The 18,516-nt window shown below is 47.2% G+C and overlaps 1 protein-coding gene across 1 annotated transcript in view; it reads left to right on the top strand.

Annotated features, from left to right (window-relative positions):
- The window catches only part of LCT (lactase), a 53,510-nt gene that overhangs the window by 14,651 nt on the left and 20,343 nt on the right, over positions 1-18,516 (top strand). Inside the window, exons 4-8 of the mRNA XM_033231652.1 lie at positions 2,113-2,215; positions 3,993-4,071; positions 7,751-8,471; positions 13,175-13,820; positions 16,161-17,711. Of these exons, the coding sequence (XP_033087543.1) occupies positions 2,113-2,215; positions 3,993-4,071; positions 7,751-8,471; positions 13,175-13,820; positions 16,161-17,711 (3,100 nt within the window). The remainder of the gene's footprint in view (positions 1-2,112; positions 2,216-3,992; positions 4,072-7,750; positions 8,472-13,174; positions 13,821-16,160; positions 17,712-18,516) is intronic.

The following is an 18,516-nucleotide window of genomic DNA, read 5'->3' on the forward strand; positions in this document are numbered from 1 at the left end:
ACCCTCAGAGGCAGCCTCAAAGATTCGGAAATGACGGGTGAGCTTGAGAGGACACTGTTCCTTCCTGGGATTGTGGTCTCATGCCTGGCAGCATTCCCCATGCACAGTTACCACCCCCAGGACAGGAAGAACAGCTGAGGCTGCCCTGAGGACAGGGGCTGAGTTGTGTCCACAGGAGCCTGAATCGCGCTGCCCACCTTCCCAATGTCCCCTCCCTCCCCATCCCAGAACCCCACCCTCCCCTTTAAGGGGCCTCTTCCTGTGGGCTGCGAGGGAAGAGGGCGAAAGCAGGGCAGGGAGGAGCACGCACCTGCTCCCATTCCCACTCTCTCCCCAGAGCACCTGCACAGCCCTCTCTGAGCCCCAGGGGCCCTCAGCGGCCACGCCCCAACAGCACACAGCTGTCTGAGAGCCTGAGAACAGCCTCCAGCCCAGCAATGAAGAGCTGTGGCACACCCCTGGGTTCTCAGTTCTACAGGAGGCACACGAGGAGGTCCCACATCCACTTATCAGAAAAAGCTGTGCTCCCAGGGAGTTCTCCACTTGGCAGAAGGCAGGCCGGGGCCTCCGAGGCTCCTCTACCTCTCCAGCCCTGGGACATCACCGGCTGCCCTCACGGCATATCCGCCTTTCAGGACGGAGAAAACCCTTGCTTCCCTAAGCGCGCCACCCTGGGCCGTGTGTCCCCACTGCGTTGACCCAGCACAGGGAGGGATGAAGACTGTGTGGAGTCACAGTTCCACTAACTGCAAGGTCATGGGCAACCCGCTCGGCCTCTCGAGCTTCTGACTCCCCATCTGTAAAGACAGGACATGGTCACAGGTGGCTATGAGAAAGTAAAGACTATGCCTGGCTCCTTTTAAAGGAGTTACTATTGGTAACTTTTGGTAGCTTTTAGTTGTTCAGGGGAGGAAAAAATTGCTGTGAGTAAAATGACCAAACTCTAACCCCCGAAAAAAAGATAATTTAAAGTGAAGTCAAACAGCATGTCAGTCTGAGACGCTTTCCTTGATACTGAAATGGCTAGAAATAAGGAGAGGAAATTACATTTGCTTCCATTTTAATGATGACAGCTAATATAACTTTTTTTTTTTTTCTTTTCTTTGGGATGGAACCTGGCTCTTGTTGCCCAGGCTGAAGTGCAGTGGATCACTGCAACCTCTGCCTCCTGAGTTCAAGCGATTCTCCTGTCTCAGCCTCCCAAGTAGCCGATATTACAGGCGTGAACCACCAAGCCCAGCTAATTTTTGTATTTTTGATAGAGATAGTGTTTCCCCATGTTGGTCAGGCTGGTCTTGAACTCCTGACCTCAGGTGATCCGCCCACCTCGGCTTCCCAAAGTGCTGGGATTACAGGTGTGAGCCACCGCACCCTCGGGGCTGCTATAACTTTTTGTTTTGGAAAATTTCTGACATCCAAAAGTAGAAAGAAAGTATGATGAACCCCTATGAAGCCGTCTCCAACTGCAAGAGCTATTGGCTCACAGCTAGTCTTCTTTCACCTAACCTGTAACTTCTATCTCCCAAACTAGATTTTTAATTTAAAAAAAAAAACCATTTTTTTTTTAGAGACAGGATCTTGCTCTGTCACCGAGGCTGGAGTGCAGTGGTGCAATCATAGCTCACTGTAGCCTTGAACTCCTGGGCTCAAGCAATCCTCCTCGCTCAGCCTCCCAAGTAGCTGGAACTACAGGCATGCACCACCATACCCAGCTCACCAAACTGGATTATTGTGAAGCAAACCCCAGACATCCATAGATATGGCAATGGTGGCCTCTTAACTAAGCTGCTAGAGTAGCACAGGCTCTGGATGTGAGCAGTGGCCTTGTTCCTGATCCTAACACCGTGCCTAGCTCTAAGAGGTGTTCTGTAAGCCTGAGATGAAGGAAGAGGTGAAGGTGGGGGTTGATGGGGAGGGTAGACTATGTTATTGAAACTTGTAGATCTTTCTCCTTCAGAGTCTAGAGTCAGCTCCTTTAATTAACTGAAATAGTTAGAGGTCATTTCCAAAACCAGAGTAAGTGCTACAGCTTCTCATCTTGAAACTCTGTCCCTGTTATCAAGATGTTTTCCAGGGGGCTTCAGTTCACTTGCTGGTCCTTCTCTTTTTCAGACCACTGAGCCAGAAGTGAAAGTTTTCATCTTCAACCTAAAACTCCCAGACTGCCCCTCCACCATGAAGAGCCCAGCCAGGCTGCTCTTCAGCCTTTTTGAAGGTGAGTGGGCCATTGCTGAAGAGGTTTCAAGCGACATTTGGTGCACTGGTGTGCTGGGTAGCAGTCTTGAAAGTCCGGGGTTCCAATGGGAGGAGGAGCATGGGAGGAAGGCTAGTCTAAGAGCCCACCCAAGATTGGGTTAGTGTACTATGCCTTCCTACTGATGGTCCCTTGCGACCATCCCCCATTGACCCAAGAAAGATGAGAGGTTCTGCACAAGGATGCCTCTTATGGACATAAAGATAATCAGGCCTCAGCTGTGAGTTGTAAGCATGGAAACTCATCTTTGCCTCCTTTCATTACCTCTCCCTCCAAGGTCTCTCATCTCTGCTCCTCTTGGCAGGGCGTTCTTGTGCCCCTCTCTCTCCAGCCAGCTCTCTCTACTTACCCTTGTTCCGTGTCCCCATTATCTCAGTTTGCACATGGCCCTGGTGGGTACCTGACACAGATGCTAAGAACTTTCAAGTGTGAGACTCACGGATCAAGGGCTATCTTCCTAGTGTCTCTTAGTTCAAATTCTTGAGAGTGAATCTGAGTGCTAGTCATGGATCAGGAGGCTGCTCCTGGTCCAATCAAGTCAGGGGAAAGGTGGGGTCTATGACAGCATTGAGGCTGGCAGTCACTGGAGACTCTGCAAGAAGGGAGGAAGGGGCAGAGGGGAATGTGCCTGAGGGCCCTGATATTCAGGTCTGTCACTCTTGTCCACAGGTCAGAGTATGGGAGACGTCAGTAGTGTTCTTCCTACCACTGTATATTAGTCTGTCTTGTGTTGCTATAATAGAATACTCTAGACTGTGTAATTTATAATGAAAAAAGGTTTATTTAGCTCATGGTTCTGGGGACTGGGAAGTTCAAGATCAGGCAGCCACATCTGGTCAGCTTCTGGTGAGGGCCTCATGCTGCATCCTAACATGGCAGAGAAGTGGAAGGGGAAGCAAGTGTCTGCAAATAGATTAAACACCAGAGGCAGCCTAACTTTATAACAACCACTGTCATGGTAACTAATCCAGTCCCATGTGAGTGAGTGGGAACTCACTCACTCCCTGGAGACTGCACTAATCCCTTCATGAGGGCAGATCCCTCATGACCCAGATGCCTCTTAGAGGTCCTGTAACCTCACAACAATGTTACATTGGCAATTAAATTTCAACATGAGTTTTGGTGGGGACAAACCACATCCAAACCATAGCACACCTGGATCCCCTCCCAGCATTGGGTTGGCTCCACAGGGCCCCTGAAGTCCATCCATAGATACCATTTATTGATGCTTATCTGAACTCACCTTTGATGGCATAACAATTTCTGTTCTTAGATCCCACCTCTCTCTAAGTGGTTAAAATTGTACTTTTCTGTTTATGCGTATTTTACCACAATTTAAAAAATATTCCACCCCTTTCTGATCTTTGAGTTCTTCTAAATCAATTGTTCCCAAAGTTGTGGTTCCCAGACCAGCAGCATCAACATTAGCATCACCTGGGAGCTCATTAGAAATACATATTCTTGAGCCCTACTTGAGACCTACTGCATCAGACACTCTGGGAGTGGGACCGGCAACCTTTGTTTTAACAAGCTATACAGATGATTTTGATTCACACTGAAGTTTGAGAACCACTTCTTAAGCAATAAGTAAGTAGAATTCACTTCTGAGCTTCTAAAGTCCTTAGCCCATGGTATTTGCCAAAGGGGCTTGGAACCACTGCTTGGAGTTTGGGTGTCTCAGACTTGCATGTTTTTAGTTGGTATTTACATAGAGTTCATTTAATTTCTTCTCTTACAGCCGTGAATAAAGACCAAGTGCTCACCATTGGGTTTGATATTAATGAGTTTCTGAGTTGTTCATCAAGTTCCGAGAAAAGGTAATGTCAGGTTTCCTATTGAACTATCAATAACTGATATTTGTAGAATACTGTTTCTTTTACACGTGTAACCTTATAGGACTATTGTCATCAACTCTTGGGCCACCAAGTTTATTATTGTCATTCAATTGATGAGAAACAAAGACTCAGAAAGAAAGCAGGGAGTCTCTTACTGAGTGGGACTCACGAGGTTCTGCTTTCTCATCTATCAGTTCGCCCAGCTGTGCACAATTAGCATGATGGCTCACACCTGTAATTCCAGCACTCTGGTAGGCAAAGGTGGGAAGATTGCTTGAGTCCAGGAGTTCAAGACTGGGCTGGGCAACATGGTGAAACTCTGTCTCTACAAAAATACAAAAATTGCCCAGGCATAGTGGTGCATACCTATGGTCCCAGCTACTTGGGAGACTGAGGTGGGAGGATCGCTTGAGCCCAGGAGGCAGAAGTTGCTGTGGGCCGAGATTGTGCCACTACACCAGCTAGGATTTGAACCCCTGACTTCTAGTTTAAGATCTTGTTGAAGACAGTGTGAGCTTGTGGGAGAGTGGCCAGGTTAAAGATAGATCTGACCATCCTGCTGAAGTTACATGATGAGTAAGAGAAATGGGTTCTCTGTGCCCATTTCCTCAATATGAAGGGTGAAACATCCTCCCTGGGAGGAGACAGCGTAGACAAGAAAGCCAGCTGTTGCTACAGGCCAGACGCCTAACTCGACAACATTCTAGGGACAGAGGTTTGAATCTATAGCGGGGTTGTAAATAATACCTTTCTGAATGACTAAAGTGCCAAAGAGGCAAATGATATGCTTTTAAAAATTAGAGCAGATTTTGAGGTTGTGCTCATAATTACATGGCTTTCATGCACGCATATCCCAATACGCTTCTTGAGTAACTGAGAAAAGAATAGAATGGTAGCCAGCACTGGGAATTGCCCAGAACCTCAGCACTCCATGGAGGGGTGTTACATGCATGAACTTCATGCACCATCAATGGGACAAAGGCTGGAGACAATAATTGACTTCCAGACCTTCAGCTAGAGTTCTCTTTGTCACTCACCTCTGATATTTCCAATGCAGCCCTGTTCAGGGTCATTCAGTGACAACACCTCTTTGTACCTTTCCTCTTCCAGTGCTCGACTTTCCTGAGCCATATCCCCCTTCTATTGTTCCATCCTCTCAATCCACTTCAGATCAGCCGTTCAGATCAACAGACCCACAGCGGCAGCTGTACCTCAGGCTTTGTGTGGCAGTGCAGACTTGCAATGGACAGACACGGGTTACCACTGCTCCCTGACCAAACTTGGAGTCAGCCAAGAAGGACTGGCTGTGGCTTCAGGAAAGAAAACTCAAGAGGCCATAATAAAATGGGTTCCCCAAGAAGCCAGTGATTATAAGTGCTGCCAGCTCTGAGGTTCTCTCAGCACTTGGTAGTGCTTTGCCTGAAGGGGAGGGCCAACATGGGCTTACATTAAACGGACAGCCAGGGGCTCCTACTCAGGAGGATGTGGTTGGAGAACCTGCTGAATGCAGGGGCGGTGGGTGGGGAGTGATTCAGAAAGGACTAACATAGCTTTCTCCTTCAGAATTTTTGACTTTATAGGGGAGACAGAGAGACCCCAAAACAACTCTCACATGAGAATGTGGCAGGAGACACACAGAACTGCACCCTAAAAAAGGGAGAACTTAGGAGTCCTGAGTGTGGAGCCTGAGGCGCCATCATGTGCTAAATCCCTTCCCGTGGCCGGCAAACCCAGGGTTCCCAGCCCCAAGCCTGTACAGCAAGTTCTATTTCATCCCAGGACGGTTTATTTGTTTCCTCAAAACTCTTTTCATGCAATCCAGGAGGACAGAGTCAGGGCCAGGAGGGCTGGGTGAGAGTGAGATTCGGAGCAGAAGGGGCTGTGTTTATGGGAATCGTGAATGCGCAGAGGCTGAGCACCGAGGGGCGGCGCCGCATCACTGGGTGCGCTCCACAGTCGCACATGTGTTGGGATAATCAACAAAGGAGAGGATCATTTCCCTTTCCCCCTGCTCTAGCAAATGTCAGGGAGTTGATGCTGAGTGAAACAGAAGGCGCTTAGTTTTAGAAGACGCCTCCTGCAGGGTGACCCGGTCCCAGGCTTCGCTCTTTGAGAGGAAAATGCCTGTGCAGTGTTCCTGTCACTTCTCCCAGTTCTGCGCCGTGGGCCAGCCTGGTATAGGCGCCATCGGCTCTCCACGCGATGGCTGTGTGACAGGGAGATACTCTAGTACTCCACCTCCTTTTCCCCAGACATGTGCCGCACTCCTCAAGGCCGCCCTCTGCTGGCTGTAATTTGCAGCATGCATGCTTTCCCGCCTGCAGGACACGACTCCTGACTGAAATCAATTCAGAAGTTGGCAATCACAATTGAAAAAAAAAGAAAGAAAAAAGAGGAAAGGAGAGTGGGAGGGAGGAAGATGGACTAGAATAAAATAGAAAATATCAGACCATATTTTGTATAAATGCAGCGTGCACTTTTATGTGATGTTTTATTCATATGCATATACATATGTACACACACATACATGCACATAAACATGTATGTATATGAGGTTAAAAGCACAGAAGCTGCTCCACCACCTGCAAGCTGTGTGCAAGGAGAAGTTACTCATAACCAGGAATCCAGGCTCCTTTGTTGTTGCTTTGTCACCTTTAACAAGGTTTCTGCCTCATGGTCCAGGATGGATGCTTGAGCTCCTGTCATTATGTCTGAAATCCAAGCAGTATGAAGAAGAAAGGAGGCAGTAGCCAGGACTAATATTTAGTCAGTCCACATCAGTGTACTTCTGTACCAGCTGCTAATAGCTGCTGGCTCCCTGAAGTCAGGAAGTTTCTCCTTCCTTCCTTCCTTTCTTTTGTCTTTCTTTTCTTTCTTTCTTCTTTTTTTGACGGAGTTTCACCCTTGTTGCCCAGGCTGGAGTGCAATGGCACGATCTCAGCTCACCGCAACCTCTGCCTCCTAGGTTCAAGTGGTTCTCCTGCCTCAGCCTCCTGAGTAGCTGGGATTACAGGCCCCCACCACCATGCCTGGCTAATTTTGTATTTTTAGTAGAGATGGGGTTTCTCCATGTTGGTCAGGCTGGTCTCGAACTTCTGACCTCGTGATCCACCTGCCTCGGCCTCCCAAAGTGCTGGGATTACAGGCGCGCACCACCGCACCCAGCCTTCATTTCTTTAAGTCTCAGTTTCCTCCTGTGCAGGGTGAGGATAAATCATTGTAGTACCCATATCATAAATTTGTTGGGAAAATTAAATGAGATAATACACATCCATTCTTATCACAGTGGCCAGTGCAGAATCAAGGCTCAATAAACTGGAGTCATTGTTATTATTAGCTATGTTTTACAAATAATGAATTATAAGAAGAATAAAGTATGGCACCGGCACTGAAGACAATATTCAAGGGCAATCTAATAGAGAGAACAGTAGCATTGTTCCTGTTTTAACCATGAAAGAGCAAGAATCACTCACCTCAGAAGGGGTAATAATAATAATTTTCCCATCTACCTGTTACTTACTGCCCATGGCTTTGCAGATATGACTTGACTCAGTATTTCTGGAATCGTTTCTGATTAAACACAGTAGTCATCCATAGGGGGCATTTGTAACTGCCTCTGTCATTCATTACTATGCCCCTTTATGTCCCTTCAATCCCACAGCATGTCTTGTTCTCTGACTGGCAGCCTGGCCCTTCAGCCTGAGGAGCAGCAGGACCACGAGATCGCAGGCTCCTCTCCTGCCTCGGCCTATCAGAGAGTCTGGGAAGCATTTGCCAATCAGTCCAGGGCGGAAAGGGACGCCTTCCTGCAGGACACTTTCCCCGAAGGCTTTCTCTGGGGTGCCTCCACGGGAGCCTTTAACGTGGAAGGAGGCTGGGCCGAGGGCGGGAGAGGGGCGAGCATCTGGGATCCACGCAGGCCCCTGAACACCACTGAGGGTCAAGCGACGCCGGAGGTGGCCAGCGACAGCTACCACAAGGTGGCCTCTGACGTCGCCCTGCTTCGTGGCCTCCGGGCTCAGGTGTACAAGTTCTCCATTTCCTGGTCCCGGATCTTCCCCACGGGGCACGGGAACAGCCCCAGCCTCCCAGGCGTGGCCTACTACAACAAGCTGATTGACAGGCTGCGGGACGCGGGCATCCAGCCCATGGCCACGCTGTTCCACTGGGACCTGCCTCAGGCCCTGCAGGATCATGGCGGATGGCAGAATGAGAGCGTGGTGGATGCCTTCCTGGACTACGCGGCCTTCTGCTTCTCCACATTTGGGGACCGTGTGAAGCTGTGGGTGACCTTCCATGAGCCGTGGGTGATGAGCTACGCAGGCTATGGCACCGGCCAACACCCTCCCGGCATCTCTGACCCAGGAGTGGCCTCTTTTAAGGTACTTCTCATCCCTGCAGCTCCTACTAATTGGAGGAGAAAGGACATTGGCTGGAAGAAAGTCATTATCTCTGTTTTCTTCCATCAGCAAACCTTTACTTTTTGTTCTATCTTTAAAGGAAATCAGGGGGAGAGAAGGAACCACAAATTATTAATTAAATTGTTAATCTCCTGGCCAGGTGTAGTGGCTCATGCCAGTGATCTCATTACTGTGGGAGGCCGAGGCAGGCAGATTGCTTGAGTCCAGGAATTCAAGACCAGACTGGGCAACATGGCGAAATCCCATCTCTGCAAAAAAATACAAAAATTAGCCGGGCATAGTGGTGCATGCCTGTGATCCCACCTATCCAGGAGACTGAGGTGGGAGGATCGCTTGAGCCTGGTATGCAGAGGCTGCAGTGAGCTAAGATTTTGCCACTGCACTCCAGCCTGGTCAACAGAGCAAGACCCTGTCTCAAAAAAAAAAAAAAAAAAAAATTGTTGATCACGTTATTTTGTCCAGACACTGTACTGGTACTTTTAAAATATAATAGTTACTACATCCTCAGGATAGCACTGATGGATGAGTGAGGCTCAGACAGGATAAACAATGTGGTCATGATGACATTGCTAGTGAGTCGCCAGGTGGAAGTCAGGATTTGAGCCCGTGTCTTCTTGACTCCAAATCAAGTTCCTCATGTCACTTAGTGACAAGTGACAGAAAGCTCAACTCAAAGTGACAAGCAAGGAGATAATTTACTCATTCAGGAGGTTTAAAATTCTTCATTTAGCCTGATCAGGGTGGAATTTTATCAGCACACAAGCGATGCCACCTCCCCAGTTCTCCCTCTCTTGTTCCCCTCGTCAGCTTTATTCTTGGGCTACTTTGCAGCCAGATGGCAGCATCCCTGTTTCTGTTATTTCAAGAACAGTAGCGAAAAAAGCTCGGTTCTTTTCTGTCCTTCCCAAGAGAAGTGTACCTGTGTCCCATGGTCTCTCAGTGGGCCACATACCCACCCTGAACCTATTGTTGGGTCCTGGCCATGACAACTGACTAGGGTGGGCCAAGGACCTATGCTTTACTCCTCAGTACGCTCGCTGAGAGCTGAGGGGGCAGAGAAGGAAGAGGCAAGGAGGCATTGGCTTTCCAGATTTCAGTCAGGGCATCGTTTCAACAAGAAGGGGGTGTATACACTTGGCACAAAATTTTAAATGGCTATAGGTCTTTTCCATTATTTCCCTTTTTCTTCAGAATCTCCCAGAAAACCCACCAGCTTTCTCTGGCAGCATTCTTCAGGATGGACATGTTAGTCTGCCTTTTCCCTGTCACTGTTTGGGGTCTGTTCTTTTTTTTTTTTTTTTTTTTTTTTGAAATGCAGTCTCACTCTGTCACCCAGCCTAGAGTGCAGTGGCGCGATCTCGGCTCACTGCAACCTCCGCCTCCCAGGTTCAAGGGATTCTCCTGCCTCAGCCTCCCGAGTAGCTGGGACTACAGGCGCCCGCCACCACACCTGGCTAATTTTTTTTTATTTTTAGTAGAGACGGGGTTTCACCATCTTGGCCAGGCTGGTCTTGAACTCCTGACCCTGTGATCCACCCACCTCGGCCTCCCAAAATGCTGGGATTACAGGCGTGAGCCACCACGCCTGGCCTTGGGTTCTCTTCTTAAAGATGAGTATTTCCAGCCAGGTGCGGTGGCTCACACCTATAATCTCAACTCTTTGGGTAGGCCAAGGCAGGCAGATCACCTAAGGTCAGGAGTTCGAGACCAGCCTGGCCAACATGGAGAAACCCCATCTCTACTAAAATACAAAAATTAGCCAGGTGTGGTGGTGGGTGCCTGTAATCCCATCTACTTGGGAGGCTGAAGCAGGAGAATTACTTCGTCCTGGGATGTGGAAGTTGTAGTGAGCTGAGATCACGCCAGTGCACTCCAGCCTGGGCGGCCTGGGTGACAAAGTGAAACTTCATCTCAAAAAAAAAAAAAAAGAATACTATTTCCTGTGCCCTGTGCTAGGTGTTAAAGAGGGGTCACAGCCATGCCCTGGACATGTGATAGCCTTTTAGGGAAGATGACACTAACACACATAGAAAAATTACAGAACTCTTCAAAAAGACCATAACGAGAGTGAGCTGGAACACTATGAATAAATGACTCCATGGAATGTCAAACATCGTAGCACATAAGTCAGAGCTTCCCTTCAGCTCTTGAACAGCAAGTGACTGCACATATGGAGTCATTCCACCACCCACCTTCTGAAAATGGAAGGTTTGAAATCTTCTGTTTCACTCCTTGTTATAAAACTTATCTAAACCTTTTCTTCTTAGGCTTTTCTTCCCCTTTGAACTGTGGCTCCTGAGATATCTTTACAGAGACTTTGATGAGAAAGTCCCCTTCACTCTTCTCCTTCAATTCTTCCCTTTACTTATTAGCTGAATGTTAGAATACCACTGTCTTAGTGAGCTTGAGCTGTGATAACAAAACACCATAGACTGGTGGTTTAAACAACAGATATTTGCTTTCCACCATTCTGGAGCTGGGGAAGTCCAAGATCAAGAGACCAGCATGGTTGTGTTCTGGTAAGGGCTCTCTTCCTGGCCTGCAGGCAGCTACCTTCTTGCTGTCCTCATATGGAGGTGGCTGGAAGAACTCACTGGTATCTCTTCTTATAAGGACACTAATACCACCACCATGAGAGTCCCATCCTCACGACCTCCTCTAAACCTAATCACCCCTCAAAGGCCCCATCTCCAAATACTATCACACTGGGGATTAGGGCTTCAACATATGAATTTTGATGGGGGACCTCATTCAGTTCATAGCAACTATTGAGGAAAAAATTTAAAGAAAAAAATGTCTTGGGACAGGCATAGTGGCTCACACCTATAAACCCAGCACTTTGGGAGGCCGAGGCGGGCGGATCACAAGATCAGGGGTTCGAGACCAGCCTGGCCAACATAGTGAAACCCTGTCGCTACTAAAAATACAAAAATTAGCCAGGCATGGTGGCAGGCACCTGTAGCCCCAGCTACTCGGGAGGCTGAGGCAGGAGAATTGCTTGAACCCAGGAGGTGGAGGTTGCAGTGAACCGAGATTGCGCCACTGCATTCCAGCTTGGTGACAGAGTGAGACTCTGTCTCAAAACAAAACAAAACAAAACAAAAAAGTATTTTATTATTTTACAATATTTCCTTCCAGTCTTGGCTTCTTTGCACTTATGATGTTGTCACAGGGCACCTCAGATTGTTGTTCACTGTTTACTTGATATCATGTCCTTAGCACTTTTACCTGTTATTAAGCGGTCGCTATGACTGTTTTTGATGGTTGTCTGATATTCCACTGAGCTCCCTTCCTGACACTGGCTAATTTAGAAGAAAGACATCCTTGCTTTTGGGAAAGGAGCACAGTTTGCCATTCGAGTTTAGAACTCAATTAAGGACTAATATTTGGGATGTGAGAAGCAGCCAGGCGTTTTAGTGATTATGGCATATTTTGACATGAAATTCTTCAGAGGTAAGTGTCATCCTCTTCAGATGATAAAAAGGAAAAAGGAAAGCAAGCTAAGATTTAGCAAGCTCACTCCTGCTCTCTGAGTTTCTGCTCAACGCTTTATATACACGTATTTAATCATCCCAGATGGACCCATAATTACCCACTTCTTGCCAACAAGTCAGCTGAAGTTGAGAGAGCAAATTGTCCAGGTTAACAAGTTAGTGACAGAGTCAAGATTGAAATCTAGGCTTGTTATATTTCAGACATCCTCCTTTTGTCCCTGCTTCCCACAAAAAGCTGTTGCTGTTTATAAGAGCATGAGTTAAGTCTACAAAGAAACTCCTAGTTTGGTTTTTCTTCTGAGATTCCATTAAATAGAAAGAAGAACAAATAGGCAGGAAAGAGCCCTCCTCTCCCTTGTGTGCTAATTAAAAGAATCCTACCCATGGACTAATTTCTCAACAAGCACTTACTAAGGACAGAGGCAGAATAGCAGTGTGGGTAACAGTAACAGGCTTGGAGTCAGACTGCCAGGGGCTTGTTCTCACTTTACTCCTGACTCTGGGCCTTGTGGAGTTACTGCACAGCTCTGGATCTTGTTTTCCCCATCTCTATAGTGGTGATAATAATTGTACCTGCCATATGAGGTTGTGGTGAGGATTACATGAGAGAAATCATTAAGTAGTAGGTGCCCAATACATGTTAGTTGTTATTGTTAATGTGGTTGTTGATGCTGTTGTTATTTTGTTGACAATGTTGAAGAATTGCTGTTGACTTGTTGACTTTGCTGATGATATTGGTGTTGACTTGTTGACATTGTTGACTTGATATTGTTGACCTTTTCACATTGGTGTTGATTTGCTGATGCCATTCATGTTGGTATTGATGTTACTGATGTGAACATCATTGATATTATTGACTTGTTGACATTGATGTGGATTTCTTGACATTGTTGACTTGTTGACATTGTTAGTATCAGTCTTAACTTGTTGTTTATGTTGTTAACTTGTTAACTTTATTATTGACTAGTTAACATCAGTGTCAACGTTGTAATTTGCTGATGACTTGATGTTAACATTAGTGCTGATGTTGTCAATATTGACACTGTCAATGTTGTTGTTGTCTTTATTGACTTGTTGACATTGTTGTTGACTTGTTATTGGTTCATTAGTCCTGTTGTTGTCATTGTTGTTATTACTAATCACTGTATTTCCTTCTCACTTTTTCACAAGGTGGCTCACTTGGTCCTCAAGGCTCATGCCAGAACCTGGCACTACTACAACAGCCACCATCGCCCACAGCAGCAGGGGCATGTGGGCATTGTGCTGAACTCAGACTGGGCAGAACCCCTGTTTCCAGAGAGGCCTGAGGACTTGAGAGCCTCTGAGCGCTTCTTGCACTTCATGCTGGGCTGGTTTGCACACCCCATCTTTGTGGATGGGGACTATCCAGCCACCCTGAGGACCCAAATCCAACAGATGAACAGACAGTGCCCCCATCCTGTGGCTCAACTCCCCAAGTTCACAGAGGCAGAGAAGCAGCTCCTGAAAGGCTCCGCTGATTTTCTGGGTCTGTCGCATTACACCTCTCGCCTCATCAGCCACGCCCCACAAAACACCTGCATCCCTAGCTATGATACCATTGGAGGCTTCTCCCAACACGTGAACCATGCGTGGCCCCAGACCTCATCCTCTTGGATTCGTGTGGTGCCCTGGGGGATAAGGAGGCTGTTGCAGTTTGTATCCCTGGAATACACACGAGGAAAAGTTCCAGTATACCTGGCCGGGAATGGCATGCCCATAGGGGAAAGGGAAAATCTCTTTGATGATTCCTTGAGAGTAGACTACTTCAATCAATATATCAATGAGGTGCTCAAGGGTAAGAACAATGGATGTGCCAGTGATTGGAAGGTGGGTGGTACTTCTCCAGGCCTTTACAGTTTTGTTTAATGGGACAAAGAAAGTCTCCTAGGGAAATGGAGCCAAAGAAAGCATTATTGGTAGTAATAATGGGGAGTCCTTCACATCAGCTTCCTAACTCTCTTTCCCAAAGGTTCATTCATGTCATTCATGTCTTTGCTCCTGTGATTTTTGTTTTGTTTTGTTTTGTTTTTGAGACAGGGTCTTGCTGTGTTGCCTGCTGGAGAGCTGGAGTGCAGTGGCATAAACATGGCTCACTGCAGCCTCAAAGTCCTAAGCTCAAGCCAACCTCCCACCTCAGCCTCTTTAGCTGGGACCACGGTGCACACCACTATGCCTGGCTTTTTTTTTTTTTTTTTTTTTTTTTGACACAGAGTCTCTTCACATTGCCCAGGCTGGTCTCAAACTCCTGGGCTCAAACAGTCTTCTTGCTTCATCCTCCCAAAGTGCTGGGATTACAGGCATGAGCCACCATACCTGGCCCAGTGTCTTTACTGCCTAGAATACCTCCCTCTACATTCTGCCCATCTGAGTCCTATGCAATTATCAAGTCTCATCATCTTTTTTTTTTAAGAGTCAGGGTCTTGCTTTATCACATAGGCTGGAAGAGAGTGGCATGTTCATAGCTCACTGCAGCCTCACACTCCTAGGCCCCAGTGATCCTCCAGACTCCAACCCGTTAACTCTTCCCTCATTGCTCCAGCCACACTGGTCTTCATTTCCTCTAACTGACTATAAAATCTACATTCTATGCCATTGATTTTGATCCAATGGATCCACAGCTACGGCCTCATTCTTGCCTAACGTACTATTTCATATGTCTTTGTATTCCAATTGGAAAGGTATGGCAAACAGGTTTCATCTCACAGGTCAGTCCTTAGTTAACCCAGGATGTTCTTATCTTGAGCTCATTAACTTAATTACATCTGCAAAGATCCTTTTTCCAAATAAGGTTGTATTCACTGGTACCAAGGGTTAGAATTTAGACATATCTTTTGGGGGCACCATTCAATGCACTGTACCAGGGAATATATGTTTTAGGCTTTATTTATTTCTTTATTTTAATTTGTATTGTTTTAGACAGGGTCTTGCTCTGATGCCCATGCTGGATCACACTAGCATGATCTTGGCTCATTGCAGCCTTGACCTCCTGGGCTCAAGCGATCCTCCCACCTCAGCCTCCCAAGTGGCTGGGATTACAGGCGCATACCACCACACCAGGCTAATTTTCTTTCTTTCTTTCTTTTTTATAGAGAAAAAAGACAGAGTCTGGTCATGTTGCCCAGGCTGGTTTATTTCTTTTTTAAAATATGAAATATGTTGTCACTTAATGTCAATATTACTAAACATAAACAAGGAAAAGCAAAAGCATATTGTTAAAAGATTGATTTATGGGCCGGGCGCGGTGGCTCAAGCCTGTAATCCCAGCACTTTGGGAGGCCGAGACGGGCGGATCACGAGGTCAGGAGATCGAGACTATCCTGGCTAACATGGTGAAACCCCGTCTCTACTAAAAATACAAAAAACTAGCCGGGCGAGGTGGCGGGCGCCTGTAGTCCCAGCTACTCGGGAGGCTGAGGCAGGAGAATGATGTGAACCTGGGAGGCGGAGCTTGCAGTGAGCTGAGATCTGGCCACTGCACTCAGCCCGGGCGACAGAGCGAGACTCTGTCTCAAAAAAAAAAAAAAAAAAGATTGATTTGTGTATTCCATATAAAACCAAGACATCCTGGCAGTAACACATGGGACACATCCCCTCCACTATTTATTTGAAGATGAGGATGCTCCTTTGCTTTGAGATTTGTGGCCACAAAAGTGGCCTGATGTTTTGTGAGGATCTTGTGGATTTTCCTTTTATCCATTCTGAGGAGGAAAAAGGGTGAACATTTAGAGGGTAACCCAACTCACCCCCAAAACTTTCATGTCAAAAGAAACACTTTTTAAAATCAACATTAATAACAGAGACTATACTTCTAATTTTTCAGTAAAAACTATTTTATTGAAAAACAGTCCTCGCTGATCTGAGGTAATAACTTATCTCAGTTGACTGTTTACAACGAGTTACAGATCAAACAGCTTCTAATACCCTGCTCCCCCTTCTCACGACTGCACTGACTGGTCTTCAGAAGATAAATAAATAAAATAGAGGTGTGCTAGCTCACTCCTGTAGTCAGTCCCAGCTACTTGGGAGGATCACTTGAGTCCAGGAGTTTGAGACCAGCCTGGGCAACACAGTGAGACCCCATCTCAATTAAATCAATTCATAAATAAATAAATCTAATTTTTATTTTTCTTCACAGCTATCAAGGAAGACTCCGTGGATGTTCGTTCCTACATTGCTCGTTCCCTCATTGATGGCTTTGAAGGCCCCTCTGGTTACAGCCAGAGGTTTGGCCTGCACCATGTCAACTTCAACGACAGCAGCAAGTCAAGGACTCCCAGGAAATCTGCCTACTTTTTCACTAGCATCATAGAAAAGAACGGTTTCCTCACCAACGGGGCAAAAAGACTGCCACGACCTAATACAGCAAACCTCCGCTCCAAAGCCAGAGCCTTCGCTTTTCCATCTGAGGTGCCCTCCAAGGCTAAAGTCGTTTGGGAAAAGTTCTCCAGCCAACCCAAGTTTGAAAGAGATTTGTTCTACCACGGGACCTTCCGGGATGACTTTCTGTGGGGCGTGTCCTCTTCCGCTTATCAGATCGAAGGCGGGTGGGATGCCGACGGCAAAGGCCCCAGCATCTGGGATAACTTTACCCACACACCAGGGAGCAATGTGAAAGACAATGCCACTGGAGACATCGCCTGTGACAGCTATCACCAGCTGGATGCTGATCTGAATATGCTCCGAGCTTTGAAGGTGAAGGCCTATCGCTTCTCTATCTCGTGGTCTCGGATTTTCCCAACTGGGAGAAACAGCTCTATCAACAGTCACGGGGTTGATTATTACAATAGGCTGATTGATGGCTTGATGGCAAGCAACATCTTTCCTATGGTGACATTGTTCCATTGGGACCTGCCCCAGGCCCTCCAGGATATCGGAGGCTGGGAGAATCCTGCCTTGATTGAGTTGTTTGACAGCTACGCAGACTTTTGTTTCCAGACCTTTGGTGACAGAGTCAAGTTCTGGATGACTTTTAATGAGCCCATGTACCTGGCATGGCTGGGTTACGGCTCAGGGGAAATTCCCCCAGGGGTGAAGGACCCAGGCTGGGCACCATATAGGATAGCCCACGCCGTCATCAAAGCGCATGCCAGAGTCTATCACACGTACGATGAGAAATACAGGCAGCAGCAGAAGGGGGTCATCTCGCTGAGCCTCAGTACACACTGGGCAGAGCCCAAGTCACCAGGGGTCCCCAGAGATGTGGAAGCCGCTGACCGAATGCTGCAGTTCTCCCTGGGCTGGTTTGCCCACCCCATTTTTAGAAACGGAGACTATCCTGACGCCATGAAGTGGAAAGTGGGGAACAGGAGTGAACTGCAGCACTTAGCCACCTCCCGCCTGCCAGGCTTCACTGAGGAAGAGAAGAGGTTCATCAGGGCAACGGCCGACGTCTTCTGCCTCAACACATACTCCTCCAGAATCGTGCAGTACAAAACACCCAGGCTAAACCCACCCTCCTACGAAGATGACCAGGAGATGGCCGAGGAGGAGGACCCTTCGTGGCCTTCCACAGCAGTGAACAGAGCTGCGCCCTGGGGGATGCGAAGGCTGCTGAACTGGATCAAGGAAGAGTATGGTGACATTCCCATTTACATCACCGAAAACGGAGTGGGGCTGACCGATCCGAACGCAGAGGATACCAGTAGGATATTTTACCACAAAACCTATATCAATGAGGCTTTGAAAGGTATGTGAGGGTTCAGTTCCCTTTAAAGAAACCTTCCCACATTCCCTGGGTCATGTGCCTGAAATGTTTTGCCAGGATGATTTATGAGCCACCAACAGGTCTCTCTCTTAGGTCCCAACTCCATAATTCTTGATCTGTTTGGGGGTTATATGTTCCTTGAGAAGCTGGGGGAAAAAAAGGCTATGGTTGTCTCTGCAAAGGAAAAGCACAAACAGCACACACAGGGTCCCCAGCAGAATATTCCTATTGTCATGGGTCCATTCATTCATTATTTTAGGTGCTGGGGATACAGCAATGAACAAAACACAAATTTCTGCCTTCATAGAGCGTATCTTATGCACGTAAAACAAGAAAGTTGTGTAAATTCAAACTTCCTTTTTTTTTTTTTTCTGAGATTCAGTCTTGCTCTGTTACCCAGACTGGAGTGCAGTGGCCATCACGCCCGGCTAATTTTTTTGTATTTTTAGTAGAGATGGGGTTTCACCATGTTGGCCAGGCTGATTTCAAACTCCTGACTTCAAGTGATCCACCTGCCTCTGCCTCCCAAAGTGTTAAGATTACAGGCGTGAGCCACTGAGCCTGGCCTAAAAATCAACTTTTTGTCTCACTGATCTCTTTTTTTTTTTTTTTTTTTTTTGAGACAGAGTCTCACTCTGTTGCCCAGGCTGGAGTGCAGTGGTGTGATCTTGGCTCACCGCAACCTCCGCTTCCCAAGTTCAAGCAATTCTCCTGCCTCAGCCTCCCCAGTAGCTGGGACTACAGATGCATTGGGCTTAACTTCCTAAGTGGGCTGAGGCTCTTGAAT

The sequence above is a fragment of the Trachypithecus francoisi genome, unplaced genomic scaffold (genome assembly GCF_009764315.1).
Source record: "Trachypithecus francoisi isolate TF-2019V2 unplaced genomic scaffold, Tfra_2.0 Lachesis_group13, whole genome shotgun sequence".
Taxonomy (NCBI): Eukaryota; Metazoa; Chordata; class Mammalia; order Primates; family Cercopithecidae; genus Trachypithecus; species Trachypithecus francoisi.